The sequence below is a fragment of the Ostrea edulis genome, chromosome 5 (genome assembly GCF_947568905.1).
Source record: "Ostrea edulis chromosome 5, xbOstEdul1.1, whole genome shotgun sequence".
Classification (NCBI taxonomy): domain Eukaryota; kingdom Metazoa; phylum Mollusca; class Bivalvia; order Ostreida; family Ostreidae; genus Ostrea; species Ostrea edulis.
In genome coordinates this window covers 4,271,665-4,287,038 of record NC_079168.1, presented here as the reverse complement: position 1 = coordinate 4,287,038, position 15,374 = coordinate 4,271,665, and the positions used below count along the sequence as shown (strand labels likewise).

General features: G+C 36.2%; 1 protein-coding gene across 3 annotated transcripts in view; it reads right to left on the bottom strand.

Moving 5' to 3' along the window:
- The window catches only part of LOC125649395 (neuronal acetylcholine receptor subunit alpha-2-like), a 73,902-nt gene that overhangs the window by 12,458 nt on the left and 46,070 nt on the right, over window positions 1-15,374 (bottom strand). For 2 of the 3 annotated variants that reach the window (XM_048876923.2, XM_056167063.1), the window contains exon 3: window positions 13,932-14,077. In XM_048876923.2, the coding sequence (XP_048732880.2) occupies window positions 13,932-14,077 (146 nt within the window). Of the gene's footprint in view, window positions 1-13,931; window positions 14,078-14,121; window positions 15,112-15,374 lie in introns of those variants that run through there. The other variant, XM_048876924.2, reaches the window with a different exon arrangement.

The window sequence follows — 15,374 nt, the reverse complement described above, 5'->3', positions numbered from 1 at the left end:
AAACTCGTGTTAATTTCACTGCCTAGCAACAAGCATTAATTTCTATGTACTTAATATCACAATAAATGAGTGTTAACTTCAATCTCTTTGGAAAGCTCGCGGAGATTCTAGGTTTTTACCAATTCTTATAACAGTACAACATCTAACAGACGAGGAAAACTTTATGATCATTGTGATCTCTATTTGCACTCAATGACTCGCTGTATGTCAACATACAAGAGTCGACATGTTACTTGTCTCCGTTAACAATTTTTGATATCACACTCGCTATATGGTATGACTGTCAACATATAAAACAAAAGTCGACATGTTACTTTAACAATATCTAATATCACACGCGTAGAATGTCACGACTGTCAAGATACAAAACAAGAGTCGACGTGTCACTTATTTCCGTTGACAATATCTAATATCACTACATTTTCTCTAAATATAGTTAGTTACTAACTGAATCAGAAGGTTAACTTCACGTGAACTTTGATCTTTTGAAATAGGATAATCATAGCGGTGAATCAATACATTTGACCCAAAGAGTGCTGCACGAGTTTATCATTAAAATGCAATTGAAATTTTAAAATGTCAGTATAAGAAATGTCTTACAATTTCAGTTTTTGATATGGATGATAAGCCTCAGTCTAGAGCGCTCCATCTGATATGCCGATGTGAAGAGTATATCATCAAAAATGTGAAGATAACAAACAGCGATCAATCTCATAACCCCTATAAGGAATACAAAACAGAGAGTTGGACAAACACGGACCCCAGGGTATACCAGAGGTGGAACCAGTTACCTAGGAGGAGTAAACATCCCCTGTCGACCGGTCACAAATATCCCTTAATGTATTTCGTCTTTGTATTTGTCCTTGTGTATAGACCAATCTCAGAAAAACATTGCACTCTTTCGGGTCCTGTACAATAGAATTGCATGACTGGGAATTGTTTAAAATGCAATACAATGCAGACCACCCGGCTTGTTGTTTGTTTGTTTTACAACTAGAGAGGCATGCATATGTGTTTTAGTGGCTAATTTGTTGTCGACAAATGCTTAAGCTCACCCTTCAGTTCATGATTATCAAACGCAAAATTTATAATTACAGAATCTTGTATCTTACATAGGTTAAAAATCGCCAAGGCTACAGACAAATTGCTGACCTAAAAATGTGTGGGTGGATCCAATCTGCGATTGGATTGTGGCTGTTTGTCATTTTGTTTTTACCCACACTTTTTTCATGGCAGGCAGCTGTTTATGGCATTTTTGTCTGTTTTGGAATTGTATTAGGTTTATGAGGGGTCAACTTAAGATACATGCATACTGTACAATTCTTATTCTAGTCTGGTTGACCCTCTTTTTTCCTATGTACATCTTGTTGCAATGCCATTATGGTTCAGGGGTCAGATTGGATTATAATTTACCTAAGATGTGTAAAACTGACACCCATTTTTGTACTTGTTAATCATATTTTACTACTTTTCGTCATTTACTTCAATAAATGACATTTTTTCACCTCTACATGGTGTTACGTGTTGTTTGCCTGCTTTTAACAAAAAAACAAGTTCAGTCGCTTGGCAGGAGAACTAAGGAACATAAACAATATTATCCGATCTTCAGTTTCAGGGCAAGTGAATACATGTACGTTTGTTTTACGCGAAACACAAATTCTATTAGATGTGTTGGAGATTTATATTATACTGGGAATATATATACTATGATATTAACTGGGGTTATGTAATTATATGCTTTGATATTAGTTGGGGTTATATGATTATTTGCTATATGATATTACTTGGGGTTATATACATATTTGCTATGATATTAGCTGGGGTTATATAAATAATTGCTGTAATGTTTTCTGGGGTTATATACATGTAATTATTTGCTTTGATATTACCTGGGATTATAAAAATATTTGCCGTGATAGTGACGGTGTTTATATTTAATCAACTTTAGGTGTTTGGCACTGGTTTAACCTATCTCACTTAAACCAATCCACGATATTAAACTCCACATCACGTTCACACTACAATCCACGATATTAAACCCCACATCACGTTCACACTCAAATCCACGACATTAAACCCCACATCACGTTCACACTACAATCCACGATATTAAACCCCACATCACGTTCACACTCAAATCCACGATATTAAACACCACATCACGTTCACACTACAATCCACGATATTAAACCCCACATCACGTTCACACTTACCCCAATCCACGATATTAAACCCCACATTACGTTCACACTACAATCCACGATATCAAACCCCACATCACGTTCACACTACAATCCACGATATTAAACACCACATCACGCTCACACTACAGCCCACGATATTAAACACCACATCACGCTCACACTACAGCCCACGATATTAAACCCCACATCACGTTCACACTACAATCCACGATATTAAACACCACATCATGTTCATACTACAATCCACGATATTAAACCCCACATCACGCGCACACTACAATTCTCAAGTGGGAGAAGTTAACCCTTTTCGAAGAATCAGCAACCATATGTCACTGCAAGAATATTCCATTTTTTTCAATGTTGTAATTCTTTTTTTATTAAAACCCAGTTACATCTGAATCATTTACTCAAATTTTTAACCGTTTACATCTGAATATTTCAAGAGTTTACGACTAATACTTATAACCGTTTACATCTGAATAAGCTACGTCTAATTCTTTATCTTTTACATCTAAATAATTTACGTCTAATTCTTTACCGTTTACACCTGAATAATTTACGTCTAATTCTTAACCGTTTACATCTGAACAATTTACGTATAATTCTTCACTGTTTACATCTGAACAATTTACGTATAATTCTTCACTGTTTACATCTGAATAATTTACATCTAATTCTTCACTGTTTACATCTAATTCTTCACTGTTTACATCTGAATAATTTACATCTAATTCTTCACTGTTTACATCTAATTCTTCACTGTTTACATCTGAATAATTTACATCTAATTCTTCACTGTTTACATCTGAATAATTTACATCTAATTCTTCACTGTTTACATCTAATTCTTCACTGTTTACATCTGAATAATTTACATCTAATTCTTCACTGTTTACATCTAATTCTTCACTGTTTACATCTGAATAATTTACATCTAATTCTTCACTGTTTACATCTGAATAATTTACATCTAATTCTTCACTGTTTACATCTAATTCTTCACTGTTTACATTTGAATAATTTACATCTAATTATTCACTGTTTACATCTGAATAATTTACATCTAATTCTTCACTGTTTACATCTGAATAATTTACATCTAATTATTCACTGTTTACATCTGAATAATTTACATCTAATTATTAACCGTTTACATGTATAACTCATACGGTGTCAATTTTGATGCACCAGATGTGGATTTCGACAAATAATGTCTCTTCAGTGATGCTCAAGCCGAAAGTTTGGACATTCGAAATAACAATAAACTTGTAAGAGCTAAAAGGAAAAACAGAGTGCTAAAAACTGGAACCAAATTCGTCCAAGGTTAAGAGCTATGCATGAGGGAGATAATCCTTCATTTTGAAATGAATTTCTAAATTTTATCCCAGCAATTAAATATATATCCGTATTTTCAAGCTAGTAACGAAGTACTTAACTACTGGGCGGTAGAGACCCTCGGGGGCTAACAGTCCGCAAGCAGAAGCCTCGACCCAGGGGTCGTAATCTAAAACTTATCTAAATAATTTACGTCTCATTATTAATAGTTTACATCTAAACAATTTACGTCTAATGCTCTACCGTTTACATCTGAATAATTTACCTTTCACATCTGAATATTTACGTCTAGTGCTTTATCGTTTGCATCTGAATGATTTACGTCTAATTCTTTTTCTTTACATCTGAATAATTTACCGTTCACATCTGAATATTTACGTCTAATTCTTCACCGTTTACATCTGAATTATTCCAATGTTATTTATTACAATTGTTTAAAAAAAAAAAGAAAGCTGAACGAGAGTTTACACATCAATAAATCCGAAAACGCGATGTATTCATACGCGCCTGAAAACAAATAACGTAATGCGGGGAAACTATTTAAAGTTTTGAAATTGTTAATAAAGTGAATGAATTGGAATTATAGCAATCAAACATTCTTTCTGAAGAATTTATCGATGTGTAAACTTCGGACATTTTACTCACAAATTTAACATAAAAGGTGCTTCGCACTTTTATTCAGTTTGTGCGTAAAATTTCCGCCGTCTTTGCTTGAAACAATGATGTGTCGTATAGTAGACTGTGACGTCATAGTGCGGGGTATATTCGGACGTCACAGTGATAGGGCACACCCCCAACGAATCACAGAATTGCTGGGATGTGATTTGTTTCCTTCTGTATGAATCCCCATTCGACTTTGATAAAATACTCTGAACAAAGATTTGTACAGTTCTGTCGAATGGGGTAGGACCCTTGCCCCTTCCATATTCAGGTCAAACGTAGGCCTTACCAATGGATTGAAACAAAGGGAAAACTCTGTAGTGTAATAAAAATCAAGGAATAGAATTAAAATAAAGTCTTCATAATCTCTTTTCAAAATCAATGTGTTGACATCCCTAAACTTTATGTAATATTCCTCCTGTAACATTGTCCAGCTCTTCATGCAGTAAGCCTGTGGTAAACTATATAAATGTGTTAGATATGAATATTTGAATTAACCCATATTAATTGTAGCGTAATCATGTAGTACGTAAAATCCACTAAATTTTAAATATTTCACATGAACGTAGTTCTGCTTTTTCCTGGAAATTTGATTTGATAAGTGTAGGTGGATGTGATTAGTCTGCTATATAAAATGAAAACAATATATCAAAACTACACGTACTTAAATATATGCTAATGTACAATTCAATATCATCGGACTGTTCGTTCTCGCGGCTTCCATAAAATTGCATTGGCACAGATTTGAGTAAAAGCAGTCATGTTACAAGGCGTGAAACATGCACGCCGATTAGAATCACATGGTAAACTAGATCTTCCCTGAAAGTTTGGCTTTGATTAATTACAAAGTGATGTTGGATCAGCACCTTAACAAACTTAACCTTATAGTTTTTTGGAAACCTAAAAAGATGTAAAACGCGAAGACCCCACCTCTACTCGCTGACATTCGGGGTTTCTGTGCAGAACCTGTATCTAAAAAAAAAACCTGATGTAGATTCAGTAGATATGAAACATGTTCTTGGAGCATATTGATGAAAGAAATATAAACCGATGAAACCACATGTAGAGGTGTTAAAGAAACGTCGACCTAACAACATTTCAAAGAACCCAAAACCGCAGACGTCACTCAGATAGAGGGTGTTTGAAAGCGATTGATATGTTACTAATTGGTTTTAATTACAACCTTACGGCTTGCCACAGAAAACATCCCTTACATATTACTAGAAACATACTATAAATGCACACATCTGGCTTAATCATTTCTTGGACTTGATTGACCTGTTGACCCCTTAATCAATGACCCAGTTGTCAGGAATTCGGGGAAAGTATTTTCAAAACGTTTCTGAAAGAAGATTGGATTTCATACCTAAGAATAAGAAAGTTTATATTCTTATCACAAACAAAATACATCATAGTAAACTTAAAAACCTGGTTACAGATAATCCAAATACCTTTCAATCGCAAAAAGGACATAAACAAAAAAGCAATGGAGGTCGCACTTTAATTAAACTGTTAGAATATCTAGGTCACACTGTAACTGAAACTGTTAGAATATCTAGGTCACACTGTAACTGAAACTGTTAGAATATCTAGGTCACACTGTAACTTAAACTGTTAGATTTTCTAGGTTACACTGTAACGTAAACGGTTAGAATTTCTAGGTTACACTGTAACTTAAACGGTTAGAATATCTCGGTCACACTGTAACTTAAACTGTTAGAATTTCTAGGTTACACTGTAACTTAAACGGTTAGATTATGTAGAAATGAGGGGAAAGACAGGAAGTTAAAGATTTGATTGCTCGTGATTTTACAGTTTCAGTCAATATGGACCCACTGTTCTGTTATACACCTTGTGGACTGTTTTGATCTGATGTACGCCCAGTGGTCTGTGAAAGTTTTTATTTACACTGGGGGTTAAGTACGCGTTTCTCCACGTCCAACATTTCGCATGGGGGAAATACGCGGTAACTGAATATAATTTATATTACCATATCACCTATTTATACATGTAACCATACGCGTGGGGAAATTTACCCGCTTGTTACGTGACCGCGTAATTAGTGTAAATTTTTCCTACGCGTAATTAACTACTTTTTTTTTTTTTTTTTACAGTATGTGACTTTACAGTTTCATTCTATATGGCCCCCTGTTCTGAGATATACTCAGTGCCCTCTGTTCTGAGATACGCCCAGTGCCTCTTGTTCTGAGATACGCCCAGTGCCCCCTGTTCTGAGATACGCCCAGTGCCCCCTGTTCTGAGATACGCCCAGTGCCCCCTGTTCTGAGATACGCCCAGTGTCCCCTGTTTTGAGATACGCTCATTGCCCCCTGTTCTGAGATACGCTCATTGCCTCCTGTTTTGAGATACGCTCATTGCCCCCTGTTCTGAGATACGCCCAGTGAACTGTTTTGATACATGTGATTTTATATATCCTGGTATAACGATATTCCGAATCTTTCTGGTTTGTTCACACAGCTTTCTAATGTCTTGTATACGGGTACCCTCATGTTTACATTAGGATAGTATACGTAGATACGTTTGACGCCCACTGAACAGAAACACGAAAATATTAACAGCTGTGAAGGAGAAACTTCAAACTTACTTTGCGACTACATATGCCAGAAGTGGTGAAAATCAAATATGGATTCTAAATAATAACTTTTAGGAAACTGAAAATCGCAAAACTTTTCTTAGATCAACAACATCAAAACCTATGATTTTTCGACACTTTACACGACCATTCCTTACAATAAATCACAGACTAGACTTTTTGACATCATAGACAGTTGCTTCGTCAACAAAAATGGAAAAAGGAAATACTCTTATCTAGTGATCAGTCATCCAAAAAATTACTTTAGTTTGTTAAACACCACTCTGATTTCACGCACTAGTATTCTGAAGTTGAAATAAAAACAATATGCTACAGTTCCTCATTGACAATATTTTCGTGGTCTCTGGTGATCAGGTCTTCCAACAGTCTGTTGGAATTCCCATGGGCATGAATTGTGCTCCTCTGTTAGCTGACCTGTTTTTATATTCCTATGAAGCAGAATTTATTCGAAAACGTCTACGTGAGAAGAAAACATCTCTTGTTGTGGCCTTAAATTCGATATTTAGGTATATCGAGAACGTTTTATCTATTAACAGTAATAACTTAAATTCATATGTCGATTCGATATACCCCTGTGAGCTCGAAATAAAAGATACCACAGAGTCATCCACTTCTACTTCAAGCTTAGTTATTTTATTTAAAGTAGATATTAACGGCAAACTTACAACTCAACTTTATGACAAACGGGATGATTTCAGCTTCTCCATCGTCAACTTCCCATATTGATGTAGCAATATTCCATTATCACCTGCATATGGTGTTTATATCTCTAAACTGATTCCATACGAAAGAGCTTGGTCTACGTATGGTCAATTACTAAATCGAGACAAGCTACTGACAAACAAGTTGATGGTACAGGGGTTTCAACAGTCTTGTTTAAAGTCAGCATTTTGCAAATTTTATGGTCGTTGTAACGATCTAGTTTGCCAATAGAACCTATCATAGGGTCAAATGCTGTCTGACGTGCTTCATACCGATTGTTAGACCGTTCGTGGTACACTAATTTTGACTACGAATAACTCTGTTTACCTGATCAGGATATAGGGCTCACGGCGGGTGTGACCGGTCGACAGGGGATGCTTACTCCTACTAGGCACCTGATCCCACCTCTGGTGTGTCCAGGGGTCCGTTTTTGCCAAACTATCTATTTTGTATTCCTTATTGGATTTATCAGATTTGGGATGGGCTGCAATTATGGTGAGGGAGTAGGGTACAATTTAGTGTAATCATAAGATTTAGGCATAGGGGAATTTAAAAGCTGACATCGGGTATATGTTTATGACTTGTGTAAGGAATTACGTTGGTGATCATGCATGGTTAGGTTTATGGAAAATGTTAACATTACCTATACATATAGTTAAATGTCTAGGGTTATAATCAAGATTAGGTTTAACGGAAAGCTTAAGCGTTATGGCCGAGTTTAAGTTTGGGAGATATTAAGGTTATATTAAGGTTCATAGTAAAGTTAGATACACTGTTCAATTTCATATTTCACGGATGCCGTCTAGTCAGAACACACAACGTTACCTCAATCTTCTCAACACTGCGACGATATGGAACGATGCCAATATAATGTTAATGTCGTAGACGATGTTTACGATGACATGAAGGGAGTAGACACGCCAGTGACAACGTAGAGAACGGTAGACTACTATCTGTATTGTAATAATGAAATATGTAATAAAACATCTCAGGGGGTGGAGTGAGACTCCCTGTCCAGATAAAATTCTCCCGACAGTTAAACTAATGTTCAGCTGCTTTTTTTCAAAACATAATTCATAACTTTATGTGATATATGACTTTAGCTAGTATTGTCTGAGTTTTTTTTTTCTGAAGAGGTTCCCAAGAGATAATCTTAATATTGAGATAAAGCACACGCCGGATCGTTACGTACATTTTACAATTATTGACTTCTGATGAGGTCCACTCATCACTATTCGGATCTGGAGGTTATAAAACTATTTTGAGCAGGTTTTCATACTCAAACTCAAACTCTGTGCTCTAAATCACACTCATACTCAAAAGTGAAGGTTATAAAACTTTTATACAATCATTCTCATACTCAAATGGAGTATATGCTCAAGATTGTTTGATATGCTTTGGAGCTTGCTCAGAGTAGTACTCAAAACAAACATGGTTGAGCTTGAGTATGAGTACGGTAAAGTTTTATAAGCTCCAGACCAGATCGTGTATAGGTTGACTATGGTGGTAGGCCGAGATCAATAGTCATGAGTGGGCCGAATCAAAAGTCCTGAATATTGTTTAACGTCCCTCTCGAGAATCTTTCACTCATGGAGACGTCGCCATTGCCGATGAAGGGCTGCAAAATTTAGGCCAATTGCTCGGCGCTTACGACCTTTGAGAAGGGAGGGATCTTTATCGTGCCACATCTGCTGTGACACGAGACCTCGGTTTTTGCGGTCTCATCCAAAGGACCCTTCCATTTAGTCGCCTTTTACGACAAGCAAGGGGTATTGTCATTGAATACCTATTCTAACCCGGATCCTCACGGGATCGAATCAAAAGTCAATGACTGTTTTATCAAATGATCAGAAATTTTAATAATGTTTTCAAAACATTATCTTATTAGTTAAATAAAATGTGCATTGTATCACATTATAGCAATCACATTTCAACAGTCAAAACCTGGAAACCGTAACAGTAATAAAATTTATTTAACCATAATTTGTTATTAGTATGCTATTAACGGCATTGAATTTGATTTACCTATAGATGCCGTAAAACCCGCAATTTGATTGGTAGATAAAAATGTCAGCAAAGCTATGATTGGTCAAGAGAGAAATCCCGAATAAACCTCCCAACCTGAGGTACGCTTTAGAAAAGTCGCCTGAACCAATCATGGGACATCAAAATTCCCAATCATTTTTAATGACGTCGAAATCTACACCTAACTAAGGCACATAAGCAACTTGAGCGCTTGAAATTCACATTCAGTTGCGTCATAAATTCATTACGATGTATAAATTCATTAGTTGGTCTCAAGAAGAAACATTACCATAAGCCTGAATAATTTTAGTAATAAGAAGGACGTTCCACCCTCGCAAATTTAAGTTCAACAACCCATAATCTACAAGATAAGACACATCTTCTACTGAATGAAACTCGAAATGCCCCTGATACGATCAGCGGGCGCATTCCACATGGGGAACATGTTTGACATAAACGTTAACATGATCATATAATGACATGTATAATTTTTAATATAAAGATATTAACATATATCTAACTATACTTGAGTCCGAACAATTCATTTCTTTGCTTTAGACAGTCACGTGGTCAGCACTCGGCCGAATAGAGCTTATTTAAAAATAAAAAAGTAAAAACTTAAGCAACTATTTGAAGTTATCCCAGAAGAAAGGAATAGGTCGAAATTTTGAGTTTATTCTTGACTACTTGAACTCAAACATGTTCAGTTGGCCTTACCGGTCATGGTAGCTCAGTGGTCGAGCGTTCGCTTCGTAACCGGGAGGCCGTGAGTTTTAGTTCCGCTCGTGCCATGGCCGCGTCAAACCTAAGACGTTAGCATAGGTGGTGATTGCTACTTCGCCAAACGCTCGGCATTTAGAAGTGAGAATCACGGGTCTTTTGGATATGAACTTAAAAACGGAGGTCCCATGTCGCGGCAGGCGCTGGCACGCTAAAAAACATTCACCGGTACGGCACCGAGCGCTAAGCATAGGTTTACATTTGTGGTACCCCTACTGCTGGTGACATCTTAATATGAGTGAATAATTCTCAACAAAACGTAAAACATTCAATCAATCGGCTGGCGTTATTTGTATAATGTATGCATTGAGCGCACTTTCTTTGCATGTGTTCGGAAATATAAGTACTTATCACACTAAATTCATTATGCTAGATCATATGTTATACACTAAAGTGTTGTTAGATATGTACAGATCCAATAATATTGCTCGGGAAATAGAACATGGTATGCTAATAAGACTGTCACGTGGTCAACATTCGGCTCAATTCGTTTTGTGTTTGAATCTTTTCAGTTTTTCTCATGATTTTCGTTAATAATGATTTCTGTTACAACACGCAATGTGATTGGTTTATAATCTAATAGCAATATGACGTGATATTGCATGGCGTTTAAAATGAAATCATAGAGTGAAGTTGATAACAAGCTATATAAACAATAATGTGTAAACTACCGAACCCTTATCATAACTTTATAACATGGTTTACCTGCGCTTTAATTCTTTGAATAGAAATGAAAAATAACATTAGAACTTACAGAAGAATTTTACTCCTTTGTATCGCGATTGCCTATTCAGGAAATCTTTTATTTTGGAGGTATGAGAAGGTGTGATAACTGGCCACGTTTTCTGTAGATCTATCATATTCACTCCTTGGTGATGCTTTTTCACTATGACGGATGTTTAATGGATATTTCGAAACATTACATTAAATTTGAGGTTAGGGATGGAAAAAAGATTCTAAATCTTAAACAAGAATGTCCTGTAATGTATCTCCAAAAGCCAAGTGTTCGATTCGCTCACTCTCATCTTTGGGACCCTGATCGGACTCTTGGCTTGTGAAGACGGCATCACGTGGCCTCCTTAAACTCCAGAAAGAGTCTACTTCATTGTAGTAATCCAGATAAGTGATATCTTTAATGTCTTTAATCAGTTTGCGAAAGTAATTAATTGCAATTATGTAATAGGCTAATAGGTTAATCAAAATTTAGCGGAATGGGTACTTTTTTAATATCACGTGCAACTGAGCTTGGTATCAGATAATTGAAAATTAGTACACTGGATACTTCATAGACCCAGGACTTGGTGCATCTATCGCAGTTTGGAACATCTATCGCAGTTTGGAACATCTGTCGGAGTTTGGTTCATCTATCAGAGAGATTGCTTTCATTCGTCACAACAAAAGTTAATGAGATTAGAAAACATCACTTTGATGATTCAAAACTGGGGGCCTTTTATCAGCAAACTAGAAACGGAATGTTGGAAGGAATGACACTTGCAGAGTCTTTCAACTTTGTTGTTCATGTTTGTTGGCGATATAAAAACTCTTGAGTTATTATCAGAAAAAGATAGACCCTGTGATTCCTGTGTTTGACCGAACACAGAAATGCTCTCGATCAAATCCACACCATATCGTTAATTCATTGATAATTGCCATACGAAAGCCTGTTCATCTATTTAACGACTTCATATCGGACGGGGAATATTCTTTAAACAAATACGAAATTAGTATATAATGTTAGACAGGCCTGTCTGTATAGTGGAGAACAGATACTGTTCCCAATGTGTGGAGACTTAACAATGGTAACTTGAAGTTTTCGTATACGTGTATATTTTTTGAACAGTGCTGCCGGAAATTCTTTTCATTCAGGAAAATATCCCCCGATTTGTGGGTCTTTCGTTAGGGGATTGTAATAAATGAATAAATAAAAATATTTTGTGTAATAAATCTTTTTCCTCGAGGAATTTTGATAACCAAAAAAGAAACATTATGGTGTATCAAAAGTAGCCATAAATCGTTTTCCTGTGGGTGTTTTAATAAATAAAAAGAAACAGTATCATAGTGGTGTATCACATAGAGCTGTAAATCTTTTTTTTCTTGTAAAAAAGATCCAATAAACAAGAAAATGTGTCATCAGTTTGTTTGCTAAACGTCTTGATTGATTGCAATATACTTTTAAGCCGACTAGACGGATAGAAATATTTCCTTGGGGATGATATTGTGATTTGGATGGTCAAGGAAACTTCTGGATAATGTGTATTGCAACGATTATAATCAATGAACAGGTGTAGGTTTCAGAAGCAGAGAACCACCGGAAATTTTATCGTTAACCTAATAAATAAAAGAAACAAAACAAGAAAGATGGAATTGTAAGAAAGAGACAGATTATCTAGGAAGAAATATTATATTTATGTAATTATGATATGTATATGGTTTGTCTAGCTTTGTGACTGTAGAATTTATGGCATATTTGGTGTAGGTTCATGGTTGCTTTTAAATATTTCTTGCTTAAAATATTCTGTTACTTTCGTATATTTATGTACAATGTATATAGTAAATAGTTTCATAGATACACACACTCTTAAATGTTCACCATATATGTAAAATGCCCCCAACGACACATAAACCGTCATCTTTTCGGGCCAACCCCGGACAGAGAAGTTATTTGCACATGTAAAAGAAACCAAAAAAAATTGAAATGCCCGACACTTTATTGACACTACATGTAAACTTACTAAAAGTTAAAAACTACTATTATTCATCGGGTTAAAGATTTAATTTCATAGAACACATTCCATCTCAGATGCAAACCTCCAAGGATGTGAAAAAAACCCATTAACGTATCTTGACATGTAACTGGGTTTGTAATCTGTTGCCTTTAACATTTGAAATCATTTGAATAAATGAATAAACAAGGTAAAACAAGACACTAGTGCCATTATAAAAACAAATGACACTTGCTAGACCCGCCGTGGCACCGTTATACAAGATGTAGCTACTTTATGATTGATTTCATTTCAAAGAGCTCCTTATCAGGAACCATCACGTAATTCCATAATTAAAAAAGAAAAGATGTCACGAACACGTGCCTTGTTCTCAGGAGGCTTAATATTACATGTTACAGAGAAATCCATTTGCAAATCCAGATTAGACGGCTTTTTAATACCATGTACCATTAATTATAAATAATACAGGACCCTTAACTCTGCCCTTACGCTATTTAGCGCTTGAGGAGACATCAGCGGCGAGTCTAATTACCGCAAAGTCTTGACGACGGGAAACCCAAGGAAAATACATTAAATGAAGAGGAGCATATAGAAATAGAGCTTTGAACTGACAAGTTTTTGTTTTCTGTCAATTTTTTCCAGGATCCATTTTAAAAACATCAATATTCTATCTGATAGCTTTTTCATTCAAATAGCATTCAGAATACAACCATCCATCCCCATGACAACAGCTACAGCACTAATCTAATTGTTAAGAAAACCAACAAGTGGTAGTCTCATTGCAAACGAAATGAATGAAAACTTAAGTTATTTTAGACAATGTACAAGTGTCAAACACACGGTTTATCAAAGATAAGATACCCATCATACTTTTGCATCAATACTTACCATGTCGGCCAGTTGAATGAGGGTCAGTCCAAATTTGACTGTTATGATGTGACTCGCATTGTATACGGGACGGGCAGCAGTGTCATAATCTTTAAGGATTTTTTTCAACAGTCGCTGTTCATCTGGTATTTTTTTCATAAGAGCAACTGCAAAAAATTGAAGACTTTATGTAACTGAAAAAGAACCTTACCATGTCTGAGATTTGCGCCAGGGTTATTCCGAATTTGACGAGCAAGATATGGGACGCATTATACACGGGTCGTGCGGCCGGATTGTAGTCCGACAACAAGGCCTGCAGTAAACGCTGTTCATCTGGAATAACAGCCAAAGACATGACAGGGAGCACGGACAGACACAAGAACGCCAAGCACGGCATGTTGAGCACTCGCGAATTTTCTTCCCATCAGAGTTACTTTAACTTAGTTTTTAAATATCCATATATTTTGGAAAGCTCTCGAGGAGATTCATGTCAAGGTATCTTGTGAAACGATGCAGCCAGCCATCCTGATCTATGTCCATTTTCATAAAAATCAAGCACAAAGTTTTGAAAGGTATGGAAAATGTGGCAGGTTGGGTATCACAGCCTGTTTATCACCCAGCGGGCGAGAACATGGCGGAGCGTTTTAATTGGAGCTTTTGATCCTCCTTTTATCAGACAGGTAAACAGATTCCGTAACGATTTAAGCGTACCTCGCGTACATCACAACGCATCACCAAAAAACCCCAAATCACCAATGAGCAGGCAGTTTGCTCGCGAGGCAACAATCAGCTTATTGACTACCAATCAAAATCCGAGAGACCAGTTAGATAGGAACGAGATTCTGATATTGTATAATTAATTGTAGTAGTTAATTATTCGTACTCTGGGAACTAGACACTGGGTATGTTCACAAAGTGGCATTGAACAGTACATGCAGGTTATTGATGGATTTCGTATCAGACAGTGATGTAAAATACAAAGAAATTTCGCCATCATTGAATGGAAAGCATGCGGGATAATAGGATATAAGAGACACATTATTTCAAAAGCGTTTTTTGAATATAAACAATTTCCACACAGACAAACAGGGAATCTGAACACGTGTGATGAGGGACAAGTGTGAGGGACTCGGAGGTTGGCTTACTGATTGTGTAATGTAATAAGATCAACATGGGCAAAAGCAATTAAATGCAATCGACAGTCAATAATACGTGCATTGTGATATATTTATTTCCTTCTTAATAAAAACGGGGGGAAGAAAGCGAACGAGAGCCCCGGCTAAGATATTCACAATCAATGTTGTGAATAATATTGATATTTTACGATAAACCAAAATTGTAGCGTGTGTTGCAGCAACACTACGTGAAGCAATCACCTAGACACCCCCCCCCCCCCTCGAGCAAAAAATAGGATATGCTTTTTAGATATCCTTACTGTGAGAAAGATAAGCGACTTGTGTGAAG